Source organism: Patagioenas fasciata, chromosome 1 (assembly GCF_037038585.1).
Source record: "Patagioenas fasciata isolate bPatFas1 chromosome 1, bPatFas1.hap1, whole genome shotgun sequence".
Taxonomy (NCBI): Eukaryota; Metazoa; Chordata; class Aves; order Columbiformes; family Columbidae; genus Patagioenas; species Patagioenas fasciata.
The window spans coordinates 126,812,953-126,828,206 of record NC_092520.1 but is presented as its reverse complement, the minus strand read 5'-3'; the positions used below and the strand labels follow the sequence as shown (position 1 = coordinate 126,828,206).

At 41.3% G+C, this 15,254-nt stretch overlaps 1 protein-coding gene across 8 annotated transcripts in view; it reads left to right on the top strand.

Annotated features, from left to right (window-relative positions):
• The first annotated feature begins 420 nt into the window (after positions 1-420).
• The window catches only part of POLQ (DNA polymerase theta), a 53,748-nt gene continuing 38,914 nt past the window's right edge, over positions 421-15,254 (top strand). For 3 of the 8 annotated variants that reach the window (XR_010652516.2, XR_011741185.1, XM_065852287.2), the window contains exons 1-6: positions 421-680; positions 3,301-3,483; positions 4,616-4,746; positions 6,236-6,392; positions 11,469-11,577; positions 14,200-14,419. Coding sequence is in view for 6 of the 8 variants with exons in the window: in XM_065852287.2 (XP_065708359.2) it covers positions 461-680; positions 3,301-3,483; positions 4,616-4,746; positions 6,236-6,392; positions 11,469-11,577; positions 14,200-14,419 (1,020 nt within the window). In the remaining 2 variants the exon portion in view is untranslated. Of the gene's footprint in view, positions 681-844; positions 1,094-3,300; positions 3,484-4,615; positions 4,747-6,235; positions 6,393-11,468; positions 11,578-14,199; positions 14,420-15,254 lie in introns of those variants that run through there. The other 5 variants (XM_065852267.2, XM_071814162.1, XM_065852277.2 and 2 more) reach the window with 3 other exon arrangements.

Genomic DNA, 15,254 nt, shown 5'->3' with positions numbered 1-15,254 from the left:
TCACCTGTACAACATGAATAACATACTCTTGAGTGCTGCTTATTTTTACAAAGACAACCAGTAGTCTGTGATTTGGATGATTGTTTTAGCAGTTCAGATGTTGTCTTGGCATTTTATTTAATACAAACGCTTTTTCAGAAAAGTGAGTATGGCACTTGAAAAGCTAGTTCCGTGTTGGGAAAGAGTAGTAATTAAGAACTGTAATTAGTGTAAAAAGCGAGTTAGCGCCATTACTTTCACCGTATAGATGTAGCGATCCCCGAAGAGTTTTAAATTACGTGGGCGCGCAGCGTGACCGGATGTCTGGGGCGTGCGGGGATGCCGTGGAGACCCAATTTGCTGCGGGAACATCCTCCCACCCCGCGCACAGGAAGGCGGCCATTGCTGGGCAGCTGCCCCGCCGTACGGCGCCGCAGAGCCGCCCAGCGGCCGCGCCGCGCGGGGCGGTGCTGGGATTTGAATGGCGCGGCGGGAAGATGGCGCCGTCACCCCAAACAGCGTCGCCACAGCCTCGGCCGCGGGGCTCCGCAGCGGCAGCTCGGGCGGCCCGGCCGCCTCCCGCGGGGCGGGGAGGGTGGCCCCGCTCGGCCCCGCCGCTCCCTGCCGGGCTGTGCTGAGCCCCCCGCCCGGCCTCGATCTTTCCCTGCGCGGCAGCGGGAGCCCCGGCACCGGCTCGGCAGGTACCGGCGCAGGAGGGCGCAGCCCACCCCTCCCTTCCGTTCTCTCGGGCTGGCAGCGCAGAGCGGGGGTCGGGGGGAGCCGGGCGGGGGGAGCGAGGCTGCACCGCTCGGCCTGGCCCACTCGGCCTGCGGGCTGCCGTCCCGTGAGGAAACATGGCGCTGAGGCGCCTCCCGCCGGCGGTGGGACCAGGGCAGGCCCGGGGCGGTGCTGAGCGGGGTTGGGGACCGTCTGAGCCTCTCCAGACCCGGGGTGAGGGGCGTTTGCACCGAGGACGACTCGCTGCCATGGGGCGGGAGCACCGGCACTTCGCCCCTTTTTCCCTTGAGGGCAGTGCGTATGTTAACTAGGGCGGTAGCGAACTAAATACGCATGGAAGGGTCTTCCTGCCCTGTTCACTGTTTAGTTGAAGAAGGTAAGAAAATGTATGTTCAATGAACACTTCTGAAGTCGGGCTCGTTTCTTCGGGTGCCATTTGACAGTGGGCCTTATTCTCGATTTGGCCTCTAGGTGCTACCATAATACAACGATCAGTATAGTCTGTATTCTTTGGGGTGTGAGGCAAGGTTTACCTATGTTATTAAATTGATTCAAGAATACAGTAAGCTGATAAAATGTATTGTGTCTAGAGGCATTGTTTTAAGTGGTCCTGGTTGGTGCTCTGATACCTGCAAAAGCAGATAAGTGTAGTAGGCTTTTTAATATGACATCTTGCCTGTATTGACATATTATATTAACATCTTGTGTTACATAAACATCTTGTGGCAAAATGTCATATAAAGTGGTCCTGCTGTCAGCCAGGACTACTTAAAATGATACTTCTAGAGGGAATGCATTTTACCAGCTTACTGTACTCTTGAATCAAGAGAGATATGAAGATGTATACTGCATCAAGATGTACATAACAGCTGAAATCAAGATATTTATATAACATCTTGTCACTATCTCTTCAGCAATTTTTTCTAACTCTTTAAAACATTTACGTCTCTTAACCTCTTCTCCAGTCATGTCACATCTTCTCCCTGATGCGATTCTGTTCTGCAAAATACAGTCTGTCAGCTCCTGCAAATGGAGCTGAGCCAGGCAATGTACGTATTTCCACAGGACAACTCCTCAAAGATGATTCAGTAAGCAGCACTCCTGTGCCCAAGTGGCCCCACATTCTGGAAGTTTTCTTTCAGAGAAATCTGATGCCCAGTGCTTTTAACCAACAATGTGTATCTTTCTCATTTTGACTATTTCTTAGCATTTTTCTAGTAGGCAAAAAAGAGGTTAGTGTAGTCGTATATTTCTGTACATAGATCTTTAAGAAGCCCTAAGGCACATGTTTTCAAACTGATGTTCAATGCTAGTCTACAAATGTTCTTCAAACAGCAGAATCACATAATCCTTAATCTGTCTTTTACATGTAGTTAATTGGTTTTAATATTAGGAAAGAAGCTTGAGATGCCATCATGTAGGTGGTTTTTTTTCTTTGTATGACTCAGAATCCTAATTCTGCCATATTAGTCACATTTTGGGATAAACAAATCTGATAGCCTCTAGATTCCACTTGGGAAGCCTGTTCTGCTTTGTGTCATACTGCTGATCTCTCCTGATGGTGCTTAGCTTCTTGTTTAGTATTTGTATAGTACCTTGGTTACACAAAGTGAGGCAACGCCTTCAGAGCTAAGCTATATTATCTTCTTTACATATTTGTGCGGGGATGAATGGCCATGCAACAGTGACAACTAGGTTCGAGTTAGCTTCAAGAAGGCAGCTGAAATTTTTAGTATGTTGAAAGTAAAAATACTGGCTGCTTATACATGCTAGTATTTCTCATCTAACCTGCCCTTATGCTGTCAACAATGGTGGGAAATTTCTTTTAGAGTTTTTTTAATGTGCCAGGAGAAGAATGGGTATAGTAGAGTCAGTACACAAACTTACTTGTTTTTCATCCTGATTTGACTTCCACAAAATGCTGTTATGGGAACTGTATAGTCATGGGTGATAGGGGAGACATTACTGTGGATCAGAAACCTGTTTTCTGTCTCAGATGACGGAAGGGACAAAAAGGATGAGCTTTTCTTAATGATTTGGAAAAAGAGAGGAGGAGGCAATATCTATAGCTGGCACAACATTATTTAGGGTTATAAAGAAATAAGCAGCAAGGAACTTAATTAAGCTAGAGAAACTGAAAATGTGAAGATACTAGCCAGTATTTATAAACTGAATGTGCAGAGTAGCTTGAGCTGCTTTTTTGGTTTATGTTGTTTTTCTGATTAATTTCTTAATCAAGATAAAAGACGGGGCAGTTCTGTGATCTGTGGGGATTACTGAAGTCTCTGTAGCAAGAATTTTAAAAGGAAACAGTCTGGATAAGGATGACATGGCAAATATAATGCTGTTACATTAATCAGTGCTGAAAGTCTGAGTATGTCTTTAGTAATGGTTGGATGCTGTCAGGAGGTGGTGAAACATCCATAGGAAATATTGAAAAATATTAGGAAGATAGTTTCTTGTTACCTTTTCTGATCATACAGGAGCTGGTAGAGAAGTTTGGCTTTTAGGTATATAACCAAGTGACCTCAGATTGAAGGATGGTACTTGACTTCTTAATTTTGTCATTTTCTCCTCCCAAAGGGCAATATCAGCGGGTAAATGTTCCTGAAGACCAAGCAGACAAGTTGCTCCTTGCAAGCTGGGGTCTTCCGAAAGCAGTTCTGGAGAAATACCACAGCTTGGGAGTAGTACAAATGTTTGAATGGCAAGCAGAATGCCTAATGCTCGGACAAGTTCTGGAAGGGAAGAACCTAGTTTACTCAGGTATGCAAACATCTGACAAAGCCAGTCCCCCCTAACTTTCCCAGTGCCATTTACAAGAACACATCGGTGCTGAAGGGTGCTGTTCTGGCAGATAAAAAGGTCAAGTTCCTCTTTTTTTATGAAGAGGCCCCATTAAGACCTGTCCTATTGCTGTACCTCAGACCTGACGTGATGGACTCCTTTTCAGATGGGAGGGGAGACATTTTTCCCCATTTTCTCTGTTAATTGTCCTTTAGAAACTGATAATTAGGAGTCAGTTAATGATGAGACTGTCTTTTTTATTACAGGCTATGTCAACCAGGAACTGAATGATAATAGAAATGTTGCAGATAAATACCTTTGAAAATTTTATTTACCTTTTAATCTTTTCAGTCCCTTTATCATTTCTCTTCACCTAGTGTATGGGGGAGGGGTGGGTGCAGAAGGAGAAGTAGGACTGGTGGACCAGAAATCTGTGGGATATAACAGCTTGCATGTCTGCTCTCCACGGGAAGAAGGTAGTAAAACAGCACTGGGAGGACGAAAGACTTAGAAGAGGAGTGGGTGATTTTCTTAGGCTGGGCTTTGAGTTGTATTTACTTGGTTCCAGAAGACACTGAGCCTGATTGCTGGTGTCCCCTGGTATGTGGCATCTCCTCTATGGTTTTCTGTGGATGGTAGATGGCAAACAGCAATGCCCACCAAACAGCAGGGGTTGATACATTTATGGGCTAGGTCAGTAGGGCAGTGGCTGAGCTCTCCTGTCCAACCGAGAGACTGTATTGCATGGGTTTTTTTGTTTGTTCGTTTGGGTTTTTTCCCCCTTGCTGATCTCTGAGCTGCTGTTGCTTCTGGAGCAGAAATGAGAACACAAGCCTTGACAGTGCAATGGAAGAGGCCAGAAGATTAATTTGCAGTCTTCTTGACCCTTTATGGGGTTAACTGCAAATGGGGTTGTTGCTGTGGGAGAGTGGCATCAGTTGAAGAGCCCTGCCCCAACTGATGCAGTAACTGCTTTCTATGCTAGCTTTATGATAAACCCTCTTATTTTTTTTTAATCTTTAAAAATTAATTTAAAAAAATCACCAAAGCACAAACACAACAACTTTTTTTTTTTTTTTTTAATTTTAATCTTATTTTACCTTCCCCTCAGCTCCTACCAGTGCTGGAAAGACTCTTGTTGCAGAATTGCTCATTTTGAAGCGAGTCCTGGAGACTCGTAAGAAAGCTCTTCTCATCCTTCCCTTTGTCTCTGTGGCCAAGGAGAAAAAATGTTATCTGCAGGTAAGTAGCATTCAAAGAGAGCAAATGTTTGGGTTGTAGTTGTTGGGTCACATTTTTTTAATAGTTAGAGTTTTTGCATTTATTTGAGGAAAAAAAAAATAATTGCGGACTTGTTTCAGAAAGGATTTATAGATAATTTAAAATTTGCTCTCGTTATGAGTTGGAGATTAAAAAATGAAAGTTTTAACCAAAAAGGGAAACTTGGAAAAATTTTAAGGAGTTGATTAAAATATTTGATTTCAGCTTTGACTTTTAAGGCATTGTTACTTGCATCTAATCACAGATTTTATAATATACAAACTTTAAAGCAATTTTCTAATTAGAGATTGTATCTGAAAAACTACAAATAGGAAGGTGTCAACATTATTGGAAAGAATATAAGGATATTTTAGCTTTCCTTAGGGTGTTCCACCAGAATTTTGTGCCTTTGGTTTCACTTTGACTTTGCTGGAAATTTGTTCTGACAGAGTGTGATTATGTCTTGGCTTCCTCACCCCAGCTATTTAAAAACAAAATTACTGGAACTGAATGATAACAGAAATGTGACATATAAATACCTTTGAAAATTTTATTTACTATTGAATTTTTTCCGTTCCTGGAACAGTCTTTTTAAAATGAATATTTTTTTTTCTTGAGAAACTTTTCATATCACACACTTTTTTCCATTAGCCAATATGTCAAAGTAAAAATGACTTCTGAAAACAAACACAAAACCAGACAGTGTTTTTGTTATAGTTTCTGACATTAAAGACATTTTGGGTGTTAATAAACTGAGATGGTATTTTAACCTTGCGAATTGCTAGGAAATGCTACAATCTGAGTGCAAAAGCTACTTTGTAGTGATAATGGAGACATGCTTTTGCTTTAATCTTGTAAATCTGGAGGATACTGATGTTGTGTTCTGCAGCTCCTGGCCTAAGGTTTGGTTGTAGCTGCACATACTTGAAATCATATGGTATCCTACCCACCTGGTTCAAACATTTGTACCTTTTGTTAATGCAATGTGAAATGTGTTGAAGTGCTGGCACAGCAGTAATAAGCCGTGGAAAAAAGGAAGCAGTTCTTGACTTTCAGTGGGAGATGTGACATATTTGTGTTTGTGGTTCTGCATTTGGATTTTGCCCAGGATTGCTTAGGAGCAAGGCTTCTTTCCACATAACTGACTGGTATTAAAAACTGTTGCACTGTGTGTTTTCTAACCTTATTAATAGTAAATGTTTTTATGCGAAAGTGTCGTCCCCATCTCTTACTTATGTACACTTTATTCTGTAATGTGTTCTGTGTGGCTTCTGCTTTGGAAATAAAAAAATGATAGCGAAAAAAAAAAGTAGCAGTATGTGGCTGAGCTATGGCTTTAGTCTGATTAATTTGCATTATAAGTACTAGAAATTGTGGTTGTAAGATGCAGGCTTTTATGTGATTCCAGCAGACATTGGTCAGAATTCAGGGTTGTAACCTTGGCATGACATTCTGTATCCTTGGAAAACAGGCGCTGTTTCAGGAGGTGGATGTGAGAGTTGAAGGCTACATGGGAAGCACGGTTCCTGCTGGACGTTTCTCTGCCCTGGATGTTGCTGTCTGCACCATTGAGAAAGCCAACGGTCTAATCAATAGGCTAATTGAAGAGAATAAAATGGACTCACTTGGTAAAACACTAAGGCTTGAGCATTGCGAGAATGAGGTTTATTACATACTCTGAGTACGTGTGAAATCATGGGATACTTCGTACTTGCTCAGTTCTGTGTGGGACAGACATGCCATATAAGAAAATCGAGCAATTTTTCTTCCTCCAGAGCACCTCTGATTGGGATTTAGGAGAGCAGTCAGGACTATTCTATGTAGCAAAACAGCTGGGGTGAGTAGGTAGAAGCTGGAAATTTCAGTTTATGGACGGCAATCCGTGGACAGTGTTTGGCTGCAATAAGCAGTGATTCCCATAGCTAGAAAATGTCTTCTTGTTAATGACTTCGAGTTAAAGGTCTGGGATATGTTTGAGTTCAGGAATGTATTCATGCTCATTTGTTTTGGACAGAGATTATGGCATCCATGGTTGATCTTCACTTAGCTCAAGGAAGAGCAGGAATTGTGTTGGGTGCTCATCTGTGTCCAGATGAGTGGAACGAATGTATAGAGCGCCTCTGGGTAGGCATGGTGAGTGGGAGGGCTGTGACATTCATTTCTCGCTTGTAGTTTGCTCAGAAGCCCTCTGTCCTTGTGATGTAGACTTCGGGGTCACCATGGTCCTGATGGCCACTAGTAATGGTAGTGTTCATTTAGTGTTTAGGAGGACATACAAAACCTGAAGAAGCCCTATGCTTCCAGTGCACGCTTGGAGATAGATATGTTTTCCTAGTCCATTTGTTCTTCTCTTTGTTTCCCTGCTCATAAAGGCTATAACCAGTTATTTTTTATACTGCAATCCCTCCCATCTTCATTCTGCTTGTAACATAGCTGATTGCTATTTTAAGAATATAAAAATTGGAAAGCTAGAGGAATATCAAACTACTCTGAGACCTCTACTTATGAAACTGCAGTTCCATGTGCATCTGCTGTCTTAATGTTCTGCAGCATTGTTTACCAGAAGAGTTTCTTAAATGCAGGAGAGAATAAGGAAAATGAAACCTTGCAGTTTTTTTCCAGTGTGTGAGATCATGAGATAACACATTCACACCTGGATCTATAGGAGCTGGATCACCATGAATGCTTTAGACTGCCAGTGGGCTGGAGGATGAGTGGATGACTGTGTTTGTGCAGCATTTTAAGCTCATCCAAATTGAGGCTCCTGCAGTCCAGCCTGACTCTTGAATGTATATCTTCATCCCTTCCCTTGCAAGAGAACTGGCGATCATGCCATTAGTTATTTCAATATATAGCTACTAAGTTTAGGGGTATTTTGTTTGTTTTAAATGAGGTTCATTTCACCACACTGTATGAGCTGTGTTGCCAGCATAAGGCAGAGAGTGGGGTCATGATGTTCATATATATGTTGGCTTTGGTGCCTTGGGTGCCTTGGAAGCATACTCAATATACTAAAATGTGTTATTTAACGATATCTTTCAGAAGCCAGAGATATGCCCAATCCCTTTGGTTGCTACCTCCATTCCATCCCTATATTTTGTTGATGAATGTACATGAGAAGAGTCATATAAGTATAACCAGACAAGTGATTACAAGATTAGAGTTTGAATATGTGTCCTCAAGACTGATACCTCCTTAAAGCAGGTTTTTCTTTTACCATTTGAAAACACCTCTGCTGCAACCCTCTGTTGCTCTTGTGTTCCGATATGACCGTATAACTGAAATAAGGGTATTGTTTTTTCCTTTATATACTTATTTGAAATTAATTTTTGAAATTAATTTTGAGTTTAAAAATAATCTTTAAAGTAAGAAATGGACAAATTTTCCATTTGGAGATACATCTTCGTAAAAGCTGCAAAATATGGGCATGAGCTGAAAATGCCAGTTTAACTGTCACTTAAAAAAAGCTTGTCTGAAACCACAATATTGTATCTCATTTTCTAATTAATTCTAAATTTAGACCAGTTCGTAATTAGGGTGTTTTATCTTTTGAGATGAGTTATTGGGAGATGACTGCAATTCTGGCTGGATTCCATCTCAAGCTTGAGCTGTTCCTTTTGTTGATGTCAACCCCCTGCTGATAGCTCATGTATCTTTTTGAAATTGTTGAGAGAAAACTCAAATCCTCTGCTTGGCAGAGCTCTTGTTGCTGTATGAAGCAGTTAAAAACAATTTTGTGTTGCTAATTATTATATAATGTGTGCCAGTTTAGAGCATCCAGGTACGCAGGAGATGATATTCCTCTTGTTGTTCAACCTCTTGATACTGATGCTAAAGAAATATTTAGGAAAGCAAATTAGAGAAGAATCTGCTGCTTTCTCGAAGTGTCAGCTGGGAATGGATTTGTAAAGTGCTGTTGTGATACTTTACTTGTTTCTTTTCTTAAACTTGAAATAAAAAAAAATACTAGTTTCATTGTATTAAAAAAAATAAAATCCTCCCTGCCTCTCATTCAGAACTCTTTAGTTTTAAAGAGGATGTGGACTTAAAGCACCCAAGTTATTCTGAAGTAAATATGTATGATAGATCTCAGCTACTTTTTAGTAGGTTTTTTTTCATCAGTCTTCTTCACCTAACTTGCAAAGAGAAAGAGGAGACTGAGGCTAACCTCATTTTCAGTAGCAATGCAGTATGACAAAATTCTCACCCCAGTTACACTCCTGAGCTTGTTGCTGAGTAGAAAATATCATTGCATGCCGCGACCTGTAGTTCTTCATGGATGCAATTCCATTTTAAGACGAGGGTAGCTTTGTGAAAAATACCGGTTGCCTGATTGCTCCCGCTGTGTTATCCCAGTGGGTGTGTTGTGAGCGCTGCCTGAAGAGAGGAGAGCATGGTGCATGCGTGACAGTCAGGTCTCACCAGCTTGCAGACTGCCAGGGGAATACAGCTTAGCATGGGTTTAAATATGTATTATAGCCAAGTAGCAGCAGCAGATATATAACACATGGCCCATACAACAGTTAGTGGCATTCCCTGTGCTTTGGCCTGCAGGTACCAGTTCTGTGCTTTGTTGCAGGAAGCAAAACGTGCTGCTGCTTGGCACAAAGACTGGAAAGGTAACTTGTATGAATTTTACTTTGGTGGATATCTGATTACACTGCCCTGTCTCAGCTGCTGGAAGAATTCAGACAGACTGTTGTATGGGGAAGCAGGAAGAAGTTTTTTCTGGTAACTGAATAAAATGTATTTGGTGACCAATGAATTAACATTTTTTACAAGCAAACACAGAATAGAGGAAGTACAGGCAGATAGGGGAACTGATGGGTAGGAGTTTGTAAAAGAGGCTGATGAAGCAGTGCAGCACTCTTCTAACTTAAGTGGCTTGAAACAGAAGCGGGGAGAAAACAGACGGAGAGAGAAGGAACATACGTAGGAAGGAGAGAAAAAAAATGAGAAGGAAAAATAGCATTGAAACAGATAATATAAGGTCACATTTGCCCTTAAGCTCCTGCTATTTTAGATGTACCGGGAAGATATTACATAGCTGCACCGAAGTGGGAAAAAAATTCCACAGCAGCAGAACTAATGAAGCCTGGTGTCCTCTGTGCTTTGCTTTTTTTTTTTAACCTTGCTTCAGCCTCCCCTGTGACCCTGTCAGCTGGCCAGAAAGAGTACAGACTGCTGCTAGTTGGGATGTGTGCAGGAGGTGCACTGGATGGCTGAGTTGTTGTGACTCTGAGTTTTCTCCTCAGGGGAGACTCTAATCTGGTCTGTTGCCTCCAGCTGCTGATATTCAGAAAGCTTTTTAGACATTATTATTTTCAGTATTTCTACACTTCTCACAAATTTGATGGAGGTGGCTCATAGATTAAAAAATAATTTTAAGGGAGTGGGATGACAACAGAGCAATCATATAATGATTTCTTTCATTAGAAAGCCAAAGCTAAATAGTAGAGCTCATTCAAATTTGGTTAGTGGGAAAAGATACAACAGGAAGCAGGCTATGCCAGTGTAATTACATCTGCTCTAGGGTTTTTTTCTGACATTACCTTATTAGTAAGGAATGATGTTTTTAACTAAGACAGTGATGTCAACAGAGCTTTTGACTAGTTTATTTGGGTACTGGAATGTTCCTTTCTAGATACTCTGGATCATAGAGTACAATACCAGGTTGGAAGAGAGAACAAGGATCATGTGGTCCAACCTTTCTTGGCAAACACACAGTCTAGACAAGATGTCCCAGCATCCTGTCCAGCTGAATCTTAAAAGTGTCCAATGTTGGGGAATCCACCACTTCCCTGAGGAGATTATTCCAATAGCTGATTGTTCTCATAATGGAATATTTCCCCCTTGTGTCCAATTGAAATATCCCAAGGAGTAACTTATACCCATTGTCCCTCATGTTTTCCATGTGACTCCTTGTAAAAAGAGTCTCTGTCTTCTTTGTAGCCACCCTTTAAACACTGGTACATGGTGACAAGGTCTCCCCTAAGCCTCTTCTCAAGGTTGAACAAGCCCCATTCTCTCACCATTTCCTCATATGGTGGCTTTCCAGTCCTTTGATCATCTTTGTGGCCCTTCTCTGGATCTTCTCCAGCCTGTCCACATCTTTTTTGTGTAGCAGGGACCAAATTTGAACACAGTGTTCCAGCTGTGGCCTGACAAGCACTGAGAAGAGTGGGATAATGACTTCCTTGTCTCTGCTGGTGATGCCCTTGCTAAAGCAGCCCAGCATCCTGTTGGCCTTCTTTGCCACAGCAGCTTGCTGTTCACTCATGTTGAACTACTTGTCCGCCAGGACCCCCAGGTCCCTTTCCACAGAGCTGCTCCCCAGCCAGGTAGATCCCAGCCTGTGCTGCACTCCTCGATTATGTTTTCCCACATGCAAGACCTTACACTGTTACAATATAGATGCTGCAATACTGTTTCATTTGCTGGCCAGACTAACAACTCAGCCTATTTATTTTTATTTTTGAAAAGCTGATTGTGTGTGTGTGATGTTGTGGGGGGTGTGAAATGTCATGACATTGGTCCTGATTTGTCTCTCAGAAGGATCAGTGGCAGAAGGAAGCCATAGTGGTGTTGGAAAGCACAGCTGGATTTGCAAATATAATTTTCAGTTCATCATGTGAAAGGATTGAGACTATCTGTTCTTAGTTTGGAGTTTTGAGAGACATAACACAAGTGCTTCTCTTTTTCAGGAGTGGTGGTTGTGGATGAGTTGCACATGCTGGGAGACTCTCATCGAGGATATCTGCTGGAACTCCTTCTGACCAAAGTTAGATATGTTACAGAGAAGGTTGCAAAACGGTGGGTAGACCAGGATGTTTTTCTTCTGATGTTAAATTATGACAGCTCTAAATGTTTTGTTCTATGGGCAACTGGAAATTTGGGTTACCTCCAGAATTTTTATGAGAGTGATGACCTAGACTATTTTGGTTATTAAGGTCTCATCATACTAGCTCTCAGATGCCTACTGTTGTAGTCAAAACCTCTTTTCCTCATGGTTTTCAATTTATGTGCTACCATGGGATTCATTCCCTCAGGAAAAGAAATAAGGCTGAAGCTTTCATTTACTTTTTTAGCCTATTTGAATTTTTAAAAAACTTTGATTTTTTTTTTTTTCATTTTTTTTTTTTCCCCTAGCGGACTTGCCCTGCTTAATTTTGCAGTGTTTCATGGAACAGGGTATTTATGCTACTGAAATATTCAGGTATTGTGGAAGACTGGGCATGCTGTTAACTTGTCAATGGTGAATTGATCAGAAGACAGGATGTGTCAGTAGCCTACCTGGTTAGCATTGATCAGGGTGATCTGTGGTTTTCCTTATAATATGTGATAGCCTGGTGGTTGCATGATTTCTTGACTGTAGCACAACTGATTGGACACTGGGGAACAGATTAGATGTTTCGGAAGAATTTTAGAGGCTTTTAAGAATTCATTATCTAGATCCCCAGCACCAAACTGCCCAGTGGCTCCATAGTGCTTGTAACAGACAAATGCAAATGGAGGAGATTGTGTATTGATCTTCTTAATCTTTATTGGTGTTGCTGAGAGAAGAGTCAAAATCAACTGTTCCCTCAGCACCAGAAGCCAGATTTTGCCAGTTTGCTGCTTCCTGTCTTGTGAATCATACCAGTGCTGGGCTAAGCACAGGCTACCTCTTTAGTCCTGAGGGAAGTGCTGTTTTCACATTGGCTTTCCAATGGACATTTTAGCCATATTTCCAGGATCCAGCACTGTTCTGGGTTTAATCACCTCTGACTTTTCCTCATATTCTACCCATAAGTCCTGGAAGCCAGTATCAGAGCAGTGTGAGTGGCCTTGCCACTCCTTTTACCTTGGCTTATCATGTAGCTGCAGCACAGGTACAGGTCCGCTTTCTGCTTTCCTCCCGTGCATTGAAGAAGCAGGAAAGAAACAACATCTGTCAGGGTAAAGGGGACAGATGCATCAAGGAGGGTTTCTGGGAAGACACAGTACTTCAGCCTTCACCATATGAGCGCTAGGGCCTAGATTCTCCATCTCTCCATCATAGTCAAGTTGACAGTTACTGACATAAGGAGGTGGCTACTGTTTTTGTTTTGGAATCCACTTGAGATTCCTGGAGTTGAAGACCACATTTTCTTTCAAATGTCCTCCCGTCTGCCATGTTTGTTTGTTTTTTTTTTTCTATTATTTAATGGGAGCCCCTTGATCCAGATTCATTTAACACTATCCAGCCTGACCCATTATCAGAATGACCAGTGCTTTGAAGAGCTTTTTAAGTGGTTAACTGGGTGTCCCACTGAAGTGTAAGGCTGTGTCTTTGCATCAAGAGAATGTTCCCTGATGGCCCTTGCCAGTGTGAGTGCTCTCGCTTCTCTGTGAGAATTTTGCACACCCAGCCAAAATTCTGCAGCGGATTTTTCTCCTCCCCAGTCAAAGAGTGTGTTGTGGAGCTGGAACTTTTTTAATCTTTGAAGGTCAAAAGTTGCTTTAGGGGGAAAAATCTGCAACCTAGATGGCAGAGCTGTAGTAGCAAATGCTTCAAGAGCTTGGATAATAGTCTGCCTTTCCACATTTTCCTTATTTCTGTCTTGTCAGTGACCAGCCTTTTTTACTCCAGCTTCTAGGTAGTCTTGCTTTCTCTATCTTGTGTTTGCCAAGATTACCAGGATCTTCTAGGAAGGTTCAGGCTGTTTCTGAGCTCACATTGATTTGTCAGACCTTTTTATTTTTTAAAGTCTCAATTGGTGGCTCAGCGCAATGCAAATGAGTAGTTTTCCAAATGGAGACTTAGGAGCATTAAAAAACCACTATTGTGTGGATGTAAAAGCCTGAATTAAAATATACATTTGGTTATCTAAATTAACGGTTTGCATTTTCAGGTCTGTTAAGAGTCCATTAGTTCTTCCTGCCTTTAGTGGAAGCTGCTGTTTAGCACTTTGAGAATTGAAGCTGTTTTCTTCTTTGCTGAGCTAAGGACTTTTGTTCCCAGCTCTAGGAAGATGTTAGTCTAGTATTATTTGTCCTGAAATTGAAACAAATGGAAGTATTTCAAGAAAGGCATTTAAGCTTAGAAAGACTGCAGTGGAGACTGAACCATTCCTTTATTTCCATGTTTTTGTTAATGGCAAAGAAATAGTTGATTTATTTGTTTGTTTTCAGTTTCTCCAAATATGCAGTCAGTTTATGGCTGTTGTACCTAAAGAAGCTCAAAGTTTACGTTCAAAGTGATAAAAAGTTGAATTATCTTGTTATCAATGCATAAACTGACATTGTGTTTGCTAGGAGTACAGTATGGCTTGTTTCTTTGTCAAGAAGTTAAAAAAAACCCCACCTTTGCGCTTTAGACACTGGAAGTAAATTGAATTAGTTTTTCTAAATCCTGTTTTCCTGAACAGTAGCCCGTGTTGTCACTAACTTTCATTTTCTTTTAACCACTTCCAGACAGGCAAAGATGACCAGTCCCAGTTTTGGTGGGATACAGATAGTTGGCATGAGTGCTACCCTCCCTAACTTGAGGCTCCTAGCCTCATGGTTAGATGCAGAGTTATACTGCACGGATTTTCGCCCTGTGCCCCTCAAGGAGTGGGTGAAAATTGGCAGCAACATTTATGATTCCTCCATGAATTTAGTGCGAGAATTCCAGCCCAAGCTTCAACTGAAGGTAACAAAACTCTGAGCAGCGGTTTTGGGATAACACCTTTTGTACAGCTAAAGTTAAAAAGGCACCTACTAGTATGATTTTAATTTCTTTTTAATAGATAACATTCCCAACTTTGTTGTTTACATCGTGGCTTGTATGCTTAAACTGAGCACGATTTTTTTTTTGGTCTTTTATTGATTTAAACAAAAAACAAACAAAAACACACTGATGTGTTGAAGTTTCTTGAATCTGACTTGAAGACAATGTTGACTTTGCAGTTATCTTATTTCTGAGCACTTGATATAGGTATAAAGAGTTTAATTCTCCCCTTACCCACCACCCTATCTTGTGTCCTGGAGTCTACTTCACTTTCATAAATAAAGGTGTTTCCTGGTTAGGCCAAGGAATTTGCATTAATTGTTGGGAGAATATATTTGCATTAAAATCTGGTATTGAACCTGCTGATGTTAAACTGCTCAATGATCTAATTTTGTCTGTGATCAGAAGGCAGATATCCATCCTGATTCTTCTGAATCTATTTTCGATTTTTAGTCCTTTTGCACACTTGAAAAGGATATGAAAAGTTAAGGGTAATGTACTATAATGGTTTGGGAGAACCAAACGGATAGGAATGGCAAATTTGCACTTTTTACTTGTAGGTTTCTTTTCTGTGGAATCTTTGAAGGGTCCTTCCAGTCCTTTCAGCCACTCTATGTAGTACTACTGTAGTAGTTGGACAGTATGGCCTGAATACCAGCAGTATTTTGGAGCATTTTGCGCCCAGTTCTCTATGTGCACAAACATTCTGTTGTCAGTAGAATGGTGCCACAGCAAAGAAAGAAAAAGGATCCTTGAA